General features: G+C 34.1%; 1 protein-coding gene across 1 annotated transcript; it reads left to right on the top strand.

The window, feature by feature from the left end:
- Positions 1–2,769: 2,769 nt before the first annotated feature.
- LOC149537818 (uncharacterized) lies at positions 2,770–6,895 on the top strand. The gene is made up of 2 exons (XM_089799203.1): positions 2,770–4,554; positions 6,079–6,895. Exons 1-2 carry the CDS (start codon positions 3,633–3,635, stop codon positions 6,573–6,575), a joined length of 1,419 nt encoding a protein of 472 aa, XP_089655329.1. The 5' UTR covers positions 2,770–3,632; the 3' UTR covers positions 6,576–6,895.
- Positions 6,896–12,157: the final 5,262 nt, after the last annotated feature.

Raw genomic sequence — 12,157 nt, 5'->3', positions numbered from 1 at the left:
TTTTGCTGCACAAATTTGATGATTTAAGAAAATGATTAAAATCCATGGCTTCTACTTCTTTCACATATATTGAGAAATTAAATGACATTTGTTATGAGTTGTGGAAACTGAATATAGATGAACTTTTAAAAGTAAGAGGGCAATGATTGATAGTTTTTACATTAAAATAAACTAGAAGAGTTGACTACATCGAATGATTATTGAGTAATAATGAACAAGAAGGCATGTCAAATCATTAGGTTATGTCTTACCGATTACATTCTCTTGAATATATCAGTAGAAAAATTCCATACAATTCGTAGAAGAGGATAGGTGATATTTATCAATCTAATTTTTTTCTTATAAGTTGTATCTCAAAAGGATATTGTATCATTTAAAAATGAAATAGGGAGAATTAATTATTGATCTTTTGAATGCATTTAATATGATTTTAAGTCAGCTTGCATTAATCAATGTTAAATTAGAGAATGGCTATAAATGTGTCTTTTTTCTTTTCTCTTTTCTTAAGTCTTGTAAAATTCTAATTATTTCAATTACTACTGGTAATACAGAACCAAATATGGACAACTTGATTACCATTCTTCTTTTAGAGGAGGTGATAATAAAGTCAATGATTATTGCCTCCCAAGATCCCTTTCATGTATATGGAAGGTTCAAAGAAAAAGTACCTAAAGAGGATAAAATGGTGGAGAAGTCTAAAGGATGCTTGAAGACCTATGGAAAGAGAAAAGTGTTGGAACTGTGCGAAAGAGGGCATGTGAAGGATTTTAGAGTTAAGAAAAAAAAATGTTAATTCCCCTCTAGAAAAGTCCTCAAATGATGATTTTGAGTTGTGTTTATTGTTTCTAACACTATTAGTGATGATGCTTGGCTTATTGATGTAGGTGCCTCCTACCACGTAACTCTTAAAATGATTGATTTTCCTTTTGCAAATTATATGATGGGGTAAGATACTTTCAAATATTGTTAGTAAAAGAAAGGTAAAGTTGTGTTTTGGTGGTGGAAGGACAAAACCCATTGATAATGCTTTGTGAAATTCTAGGACTTGTGATAAATCTTCTTTTTGTATTCAAGTTGAATAATTCTAGAATGCATGTGATAATTGACTAGTTTCCAGTGTAGGTTGGTAAGAGGGAGTTTGTGACCGATATCTACATGATCTCAAACAAGGACTTTCTTTAGGTAAGCAAGTATCCTATACAGAAAAAATTCCATGGGTCATACCAAAGCATCAAACAACTAATGTCTAGTTTTATTATGTATAATGAAATTAAAATAACAAAAAAGCACACAATATGAGAGTTAATCAAAACGACAATGAAAAGTGAAAATAAATACATATAATAGGTCTAGGCTATGAAGCCTAGCATACAAATAAAACTCTTCTTTGTTATACCTACACACACAAGACCAAAAATCCCAAGGATGGGATGTTGGGGTGGATGTGTTTAGAGGTTTGCCATAGTCAAATCCCTTTTTTGGTGTTTCTACTTCCAGGGATAGCTTGAGACACAATATTGATCGCTAAGGTAAACAAATATATAATGTAATGACAATAGAATAATTTTGATATGTTAAGTGAAAGAAAATGAACTATACAACAACCCAGAAAGAAATCATCTCCTTTCAACACCAAAAGCTACATAACTCACTACAATGAGGAGTGATGTTTCCTCCCAAGTCAACATAACAATGGTGGTTTGAACACTACGAAACATGGTGTAGAAATTGCAAGAATGCAAGTGAATATGTGAGAGAGTGATTGAATGATCAAGAGAGCAAAAGCTTGTGAAAAAGCCATGAAATGAGGCTGAATTAGCAAGTTAAAAGGGATTGGGTGTCATCTAGATGTTGGTGCAAGTCCATAGTGGTGTTATGCTGCAAGGAAGCATAGAGTGCAATGCTCATACAACTAACTCTATCACAAATATTCGTAAGACAAGTGTACGACACAAACATTTCTACAATGCACACATGTCCACATATAATCGATCAAATGATTAGGAAACCAACATAGTGGGGCAAAAGAAAGTTGCCAAATAAGAAGATTTACATTGCCTTAGATTCAACTAAAGCAAATACATATACAATGTAAAATTACATTCATGTAATTTACAATTTTACACGTTTCAAATAAAATAAAGACTATTTATCAATTCTCAAACACAAAATTTTCTTTTTTGAACTAACTTTTCTCGAATAATAACAATTCCATAAATAAATTTAAAATGAAGATAACATATATACGACTTTCACTATTACCGTCTTGTTTTACCATCCTTTAATGACTACTTTATATTGTTCTTTCGAACAAAAATAAGTCTTCAATTGTGTATACAAATACCTAACACTTTTTTTCTTTTTTAAAGGAAAAACCATGAAATTATATTAAATCTCATCCCAAGATGGATAACCTAAATCAAATCGCATATATATAAGAGCAACGACCCATGTTACGTATGTGTAAACCCAAACATGATGAAAACAACACTTGGAAAGCGCTCTCCTCAACTCAATTCGGCTTGAAAAGGTCTGGCATACAATTTTGAATTATTAAAATAACTTGGATGTCATCAAACAAATTGTTAACGCCTAGATCAACAAATCAACTGTTTATAAGTGGAAGATACTTTGAAGTTTTGATTTATTTATTTTCCCCATCTAGAAGGTTTGACTGGAGGCAGGTATGAAGGTTTCAAACATGACATAATTCCAGCCGGCATTTGGGTCAATTAAAGCCCTTTGCATGCCATGATGAGTTCAGTTAACAAACAACTGATCCCATAATTACGATTCATGTAATACAAACAGGAAAAAGACGTGTAAGCATCCCGACAGATGCTTGCAACTGTGCACTTTTTAGTTAAAAACGTGGAATGGAAACAAAATAGGGAATACCCAGGTCTTTGATTTCCTTGTAATGCCACGATAAGAGAATCACTTGGGAATGAAATAAAAAACTGGGTGTCAACTGCATGACCGAGACGGCTAAAATATCATTTTAAATTACCTTCTGTGGAATGAAAAGCCGATTTATTGATTTTCAATTAAAGCCGGGGTATTGTAATCGTCAACTGCGTTGGTTTGTTATCAAAACCATTCAATTCATTACAAAATATTGTTGCAGAAGGCGTGGCCTGAGACAGATGAATAACCAGATGTTTCAGTAGAGGGGAATCATATCATATCTCTGGTAGGGGACTCAATTCCCGCATGCTTTCTGTTTCAGAGGATAAATAAAGCATACCCATAAAGAAGATATTGGCCCTTGTTTCTCAAACACATGTATGTTGGATTTTTTTATGTAATTTACCTGCACTTGTTTCAAAGGTATGTCATACATTTAGTTTCATCATATGAGAAACCCTTTAGTTTTATTGTTGTTTAAGATTGTTTATTGGGCTGATTTCTGAATTAGGCTCTGTAACCAACCTGTTATTGGATTTGCGGGTAAATTAGGCTTTGTGAATTGTAACCAATTAGTATTTATTCGGCCTAACAGGTCTTTCAGGATCCCTGACAGCAATTATTCCTCTTGGCCGCTATAGAATCCCTTATTTCTATAAGTTATTTGGAAGCTTGGCTGTGAAACCCCCCCACAAACATAGGAATGTATAGCATAGCTTAATCCAATGCAGCCATGGAAGATAGGACTGGCGGTAGCCCTACCAGCTGTTGTAGTCATTGCCTTCATCTTGTATTTTACATATTATAGGAATTATCACAAGAAACAAATTCCTATTGTAGTCACAAATAAGCCCTCCCTGAACCCTAATTCGAGACATAGTAATCGAGTTTCAAATGTATGGAGGGACAATTACAGTTACAGTAATCACTATCTTGTTAAGACCTTCACTTGGAGAGACCACCCATCGCTGATTGCAGAGGTAGCCGATAATGGGTGGGCCACTTTTGGGTTTACAAAGACGCGCGCTCCTTCTTCTCCCGGTAACTTGTGGGGTCTCTACAACCGTTTTTCCCATAGAGGGGGGATTGAAGCTGAGATCAGCTGGGAAATGGAGTCAGGGGCTGAGTACTTGCAGAAGATTAGATTCAATCCAGGGTCAACCGCAAAGAAGAACATGAATTTGTTGCAACCGGTTCAATCTGTGAAGGCTGCCTTGCCTCTACCGGGTCCTTCTTTGGGAGGCCTCTCATTTCCTCAGGAAGCTTATTTTGAGATTACATTGTTGGCAGAGAATGGTGTGGAGGGCAAAAGCATATGCTTGTCAAAGAGTTTTGGAGAGGAGGACAATTTGAAACTCATATCACAGACATTCAGATCAGGGGACCATTTGCAGTATTTGACTCCTGAAATGACGCCATCAAATCTCAATGCTGATTTGGAGGCCAATACTAAGGCGGCTGGATGTGTGCCAAAAATGGGGTCCGGAAGCAGTTCTAAGGACTCTCATTTTGATAACGTGGATCCGGCAGGCAATCCAAAGGTTATATCTCTGGGGTTTGCAATTGGCGGGACTGCTCTATATCGGCTACCGGGCAGTGAGCGAGGGTCTGTTGGATTTCATTCAACCGGATTTGTCTTTCTGAATGGTAAGTTGCTGTGTCTTATATATCTGAATTTGATTCTATGTTCATCTATATGCACCTCACTTGTATCTAGTTCTGTTTGAAACTTAAGTTATTTGAACTTTTGGCTAATAGGAATTGATTTTTCCACTGGTAAGATTCAGGGTTTAAAACTAAAATCCCGTGCCAATTGAATAAAGTTCGTTGGCCAGACCCTGTCCTCTGGCATTGCCAATCTTTAAGCAACTTGAACTATAGATGTTATGTATTTTCCTGCTTCAAAATGGTTACCCAGTGTATAAGATAAGTAAAGTAGATTCACATAATAGTCAGAATAGTACAGCCAAATGTGTCTTATGCTAAAAAAATGTTTTAAACTAAAATTACAAACTAGTACTTTCATACCAGTAATTTTTTTCTTCTGTTGCCCTTAACTTCATCTATGACAAAATAGTTCCCTCCATGCGATCTATCTGATACAAACCTAAGCTTTCACTGTAAATGAACTTAGCGTCTACCCTGTCCATCTATGTATAATGGTCTTTTGTTGAAGACACTGTTACATGTAGAAATGCACACATCTGAAGGCATCATCAGGGTACCTGGAGAGTAAAAGAAATAACAATTGACAATGCTGTGGCTTAGCGACAAAATATATCTGGTAAGGGGGGATTAACCACACATTGAAGGGTTTGTGCTTTTGACAACTGCATGATGGATGACAAAAAAAGGCACAATAGCATTAGCATTGTGCTATGTTTCTTTACAGTCAGGGATTGATGGCTCAATAATCATTCAAGGGGTAGAAAATTAAGTCGTGGCCTGAAAAATAGTAGTGATTGTGGCAAACATATTTAGAAAGAAAGACTGAAAAGAAAGCAAGAAAGATAAAGACATAGTAGAATACCCTAGAGTTCTAACTCACTAATCTGTATGTGATTTTATCATTGTATATATATGGCAAAGGCTGCAAAAGATGTTAGCCACATAAATTGGGTAGTAAGTTCTTGATTCAGATCAGATCATTTCGAAGAAAATCATATATATGTATTTAGTTGATGTAAGGAAAATATGTTAGTTTCATTCATATTTGGTAGTTGAAATGTATTACTTCAAATAATATCATTTCGGAGCAAGTTACTTCCATTTAATTAGCTTATATGCGTCGAGTATGATATTCTTCACTCATATTTGATTGTTGCGAATTATAATGAAATAAGTTAGATCCTTCATGTTAAATTTCTGTTTGTAATGACTTCAGCTGGATCCTTTATGTTTAGTTTCCATGGAATGAATAAGACTTGAATCCAGTACCTAATCTTGTGCTCTTCTTACCACAAAGCTAGTAGTCCTTTGTGATTCAGAATTGCCATTGCTCATAAACATTCAGACGGTTTAGGTTCATTTCTTTGGCATTATAATAAAGCTCATTGTTTAGATACTTTGTGTATATATAGTAGGAGTTTCAATTTTGTTGAAGAATGACTGAAATTCTAAGTCCTGGATAGTTGGATTACAAACTGAAATCATATGTGGTTGTTGATACAGGGATGGCTCATCTAGATGATAAACAAGAACAGAAAAAGTTTGCTACTACAAAGCGGTCTTGGGGTGATTTGAACAGTGTCATTGGATGTGGTTTTGATCCTGCAAACAAGAGAGTTTTCTTTACACTGAATGGTGAACAGGTTTATTCTCTGACATGCAATTCAGTTGAGTTCCAACATCCTATGTATCCAACAATTGCTGCCAATTATGATGTGACCGTGTTAGTCAATTTTGGCCAAAGGCAGTTTGACTACTTGCCTGCCAATGGCCAAAGGATGGCCAATCCCTCCTTGAGGAAACAGGTGCAAAATAATTCTGTAAAATTTGTTTCAAGATCTATTTATGACGACAGTGGTGATCTTTTCTCAATGGGTAGAATTAATGCACAGTGGCGAGAAAGTCTTGAAGGTTCCAATTCAGATTTCCAGCACAAACACCTGTATTCTGAGGCTGACTCGGAATTTTTTGAGATTGTTCTTGATGAAAACAGTAAATAGATACAGAGAATACAGGGAAATCTTTTGCACTTGTTTAGTTGACGGCTACCAACTTTTGTTCCATTGGAGTAGTGTTTCATCCTGTCAACCAAATTTGAGACTATATCTAAATAATAAATACATGACATATAGAAAAGAAGGATGTGAAAATGCTCGAGTAGAACCCTTTAATTTCAGTTAAAACTGAATGGGATTCTTAAAAAGTTGACTAAAATTTGAAGCCCCCCAGATTCAACATGCTGGTCCTTTTTTTCAGCACCATGCATTCAAACTTTATGAAAAGAAATATAACACAGGTTGTTAAATATTTAAGTAGGAAACGAACAGTGGTTATCTCTCCTCAAGATAAATCTATTCGACTGTAGATTTAACTAGAGTGTATATTGTTGTGGATTTAACTTCTGTATTTGATTAAAAGATATAAGATTGTAGAGCAGAAAAGTGCACGCCTTAACACTTTTTCCCTTGTTTTATGCCACTTTGGACATGTCTATGTTCTTGGGGAGGCCTTTTAAAATTAACTAATTTCTGCACATGATTATGTCTTTGAGAGGGTCCTTTTACAATTAACCAATGTGGCACTAAAGCGCCTGTAAGCATATGGGTTGACATGGCAACTCAATGATAACATAAAGTTTCAAAAGCTGGCATAACTCACTAAAATGAAATGGGACAGCAGATTCTTGTCTCTATATGATTTGAAATGGGTTTCAGGTTGATCGAATGATCAGGCAAGTTCACATTTACCAATGTGGCAAGAATTGGTCTAATATTGGAGAGTGAGGTGGAGGGGGTGAAAAATTAATAAATACAAAAGAGAGTAAGAATGGTCAATGGTTCAACAACTAATAATCAATCTCACATTCCTATTGTTCGCAACTAATTGTCTTAACACGAGGTAAATCTGAAGGCAAACTTCTCCTTTCTCCTAGAGATGTGAAAATGGCACAGATTGAACTGTCAAGAACGCCAAATTGTTGTCCAAATGCCAACTAGAAATTAATGATTGAGATTGAAAATCTTTCAAGAGGCCTAGTAGTTTGGTCTAAAGAAGCTAACGTTATGTGCAAAGTGTTTAGAATGATGTTTTCCTAAGGAATAATGTGAGCTATTTGATTTTTGAAAGTGTCTAAATGTGTTAGTTTGTGGTGACTGCTCAAGGAAGTACTATACATACTTCATAATTCTTTGGGGTTCGGAGAATTTTGGGCCAACATGTTGTAATTAATTATAATCCTAAAGCGGCAAAAATACTTGTATCATAGAGCCTAGGGTTAGGAGTTTTTCATAATGTGTGATACAATAATTGCTTCTTGTGGCAGTATTGAGTTGTAAAGGATTACTGATTGTAATAACTGTATCGTAATAATATTGGACTTATTGTTTGGTGGACGTAGCCCAGGGATTGGATGAACCAGGTTAAATCTTGGTGTCCTCTGTTCTCTTTTGTGCGATTTATTATTTTTTGATATTGTTTATATTTGCATGTAATTGTTATTTATGTCCATGTTTAATCCTCATGAAATGCACAATTGTATTTTCAATAATAGGCATCTTCTTGTTGGAATTCTATATGTCAATTGTTTTGAACTCCCATTAGATGTTATCAATATTTCTTTTCTTTTTTAACAACATTTATTGTTGGAGTAGATAAAAAATTAATTTGACCTCTCTCAAGATACATAAACATGATATGTTTTTGATAAAAACAACAAGAGGGTGTTGGCTTGTGGTACATCACATTAGACTCAAACATAGTATTGACAACACATATGGATGATAAGTGTAATTTGAAGTAAAGAATAAAATTTTAAAATCTTGAATGTTTTGTTTAATGTTATAATTTTTGAAGTATAACTTAAAGTGAAGAGTAAAATTTTTAAATATTGAATGTTTGTTTTAATGTAACAATTTTTTTACCTAATTACAATTTAAAGTTATGATATAAATGAAAAGCATCAATCACCCAAATGTTTGGTGATTTTGGTGATTTTTTATTGTTTTCGTTGTACAAAATATAGTTACAGAGATTAATGCTTTAATGAAGATTAATGATTTAATCTACAATTGTCTATCTAACGTATTACAAGCAAAAGACTAAATAAGAAAGCCTCTATCTATTTAGTGAATCAATGGTAGATTGATTAACTTGCATTCTAGAAATGAAAAGAGATGCAATATGAGAAATGGGTGAAGTGAATGGATAATGAGTGAATAGATTTGTTTTCTTATATAGGAATTAATAGTCGCACTAGCCCATATAAATGAATTAACTTTTGCATAGGTGATTAAATACATTAACTGCCAATTACCAACAATTTCATAGAAATTGTACATAATTTTCTCTATAATTGTTATAATTGTATGGTAATAATATACTCAATATTTATATGATGCTTATGATTTCGTTATAATATTATACATTTTTTCGAAATGATTATAATTACATGTCTCTAATGTGTTTTCAACTCTAATGCTTATAATTTTATTTGGAGTTATATTGCCATTTGCACTTAATTGCCTATTATTGCAATGGCAATTACACCACACTTTTTACCTACCCACAATTTTGAAAAACCAAATTTCAAATAACAAGTGATTTAATCTCAAATAAAAGTGAACTCTACAATATGTCAATAATGGGGACCAAACTAGATTATACATGATGGTGATCTAATATTGTTCTAGCATATTCAATATATGAAAATAAAATAAAATTTGTGCAAAACTATATGTTGCTAAAAATGTTATATTTGTTATTTTTGATACCTTAAAATTAAAAATTCGCTAATTAGCAACAAATTTATCCCTAATGAACATATACCACTCATGATGTCATTGCCACTCAATGATAGATCTCACTCAAATTTTTCAAACGTCCCTTTCTCTAACTTGTAGGTACCTACTCTTAGGTTAGGGCATTTGAGTATAAAGTTGTTGTCCAGCCTCCATGCGTCACCATAGCCTACCTATAATGATCCTAATGTTGGTGGTACAAATGAGATGGTGGGTGTACCTTGTCATGCCACCATGGTGCCTTCTTTGATGTTTGCAGTGACCTTGCCTTTGAGGTTATCTGTGCTCTAGGGGTAGCGATTCCTTAGGATGTTTCTACTACTATTGGGGCTCTTGGGGGATCTTATGCTAATTGTGTGGCTAATGGCAAGGGTAAGGGATATGTTCTTTGTAATGACCTGCTAATGAACCCAAAAGAAATTAACCTAATATGTCACTAAGTTTGCCAAACATTGTTTTTCTAGATTAAAACAATAGGAGATAACATAGCAAAAGTAATAACTCACATACATACATAAGCAATACACCAATAGTTACATCTCTCAAGGGTTCCATTATGATGAATCACATACAAGTTTTATTAAGATTAAATCTAATACATAAACAAAGTCCACATCATATAATTCATACCCATAAGTATGCAATCAAATGATTTAATATACAAGTACATAAGATGCCACATGACATGACCAAAATGCATAATCATCCTCTGCACAAGTCACAAGGTATGAAATGCAAAAATAATATACATCATGATAAGATACACCATCCCATAGGATCTCAAAATCAAAGTACAAAAATCAACATATGACCATAGAATAAAATCACAAGATCAAAAGAATGGAACAAATGGACAAGTACATCCAACAATGACATCCAACTATCGAATCCCAATGGTATAAGAAAAACTAGCACCCAACCTCATGGAACCTAAATCACCCACTCCCAACATGCTGAGGTGATAATTCTCAAGTCCCAAATGGATAATAATTCAAAAGTCATAACACGAATATAGTCAAGAAATCCTGATAGCAATCTATCTCAAAGATACTATGTACAAAAATATCATCTAATCCCAAAAGCAACAAAGACAAGTAGGAAACCAACTATGCATCTGGGTAAGTGACATCACATGAGCCAACTCTAAACTTACCCTAGCAGTCTTTCTAGACTTCGGGCCCTTATTGACTCTATGTGGCATTAGTATCATTTCTTACAAAAAGGCATACTAACAAAGCAAGATCACAACCAAGCATCCTCTCTACTCCCATCCTAGCCTATACTAGCATTTGAGGAATGGGCGAGGTAACACACTGACTCTTGTTAATTCATTTAAACCCATTTAATGAAATATTATCCCTTATTAATACAACTTACAATGGGTTGCCCAAGCATCCTCTTTAGGGCCCTGGCCTCCATTGCAAGCCACTTCCTAGCATACACATAGATAGCCTATCCTAAGCTCATAAAAAGTATATCTCATAAAACCGCAATACTCACCTTAGTCCTATACAAGAAACTAGAAAGAACCAATAGATAACTAATCGAAACCTCATAGGTTACACCAATAAAATCACACTATTCACATTAGTCCTATACAAGCAATTGGAGGGCACTAATGAATAATTGATTGAAAACCTCATTACAGAAATACGTGAATGCATCACAATGGTTGGAAATAAAAATATCATGACCGAATAACATACATAACAACATCATAAATCAATCACCTCCCAAGCCTTTGGTATACATACCTAATTGGTCAAAACTAGGTTAAACCCAAACCCCAACACGAAATAAAACATACATCTCATCAAGTATTTAAACAAGTGTAGTTATATAGTTAATATGGTTTGTCAATATAATATCATAAAAATTTAATTCACAATAAGGGTTTCAAGTTTTTTATTTTTGAAAGTATCCTAGTTGAATGAGGGCTCCAATTTGAATTGATCAAAATACATAGATTTCATTTATTTAATTTAATCAACTACATCTTCCCAAATAAACTATTTATTTATTTCAGTTCAATGATGATCTATACGAAAAACTTTTTTCATTTCAATTCTACCCATAAAACCCACTAACTAATATTCCAAATGATCTTATTATAACAATCCATTAAGAGTTGCTCGAGACCAAACAAAGGGTGATGGATAAAGAGATAAGTGGTATTCAATGGAAGGTGTCGAAAATGGATACTAAACTAGGCAATTTGGAAAAATTGCTCAAACAAATGACGGACAATGTGGGTAATCTCTTGAAGAGGAATGAGATTGACAAAAGGCAGGACTCCCCTCTGGTGGCAGAGACTCAGGGACCAAGCAAACGTACCCGTGCTCATTCTAAGAAGAATGAGGATGTCAATAAGGACGACGTGAAGGCCGATGTTGATAATATGCATATTCTGGCAGATCAGGCTGCTGACTTGATAAAGACTTCTTAGCTAGTCGGTTGCTATTCTTTTACTATTCTTTTGCTATCTTTTCTAGCTCTGTCTTGAGTGACCTCATGGTTGTTCTTTTTGGAGGTCTGTTTCATGTTGTCCTGTGCTGCTTTTCTCTGATGTTTACATCTCTTGTTTATCTCTAGACTTTTGTTTTTTGTAAAGGTTTCGAGCCCTTCAAAACCTATTTTTAGTTAATCAAAACAATCCATTAAGAGTCACCATAATATATAATACTATTTCCAACAAACTAAAAATTAATACTATTAATCAATAATTAAAATTTTCATTAAATTACTCTTAATTAATAAAATAATTAACTATAACTATGAATTAAAAT

This window comes from Cupressus sempervirens, chromosome 9, assembly GCF_028749045.1.
Source record: "Cupressus sempervirens isolate cs-2001-9-10 chromosome 9, ASM2874904v1, whole genome shotgun sequence".
Taxonomy (NCBI): domain Eukaryota; kingdom Viridiplantae; phylum Streptophyta; class Pinopsida; order Cupressales; family Cupressaceae; genus Cupressus; species Cupressus sempervirens.
Note: the sequence above shows the minus strand (reverse complement) of the source record. Positions and strands in the feature narration are given on the sequence as shown.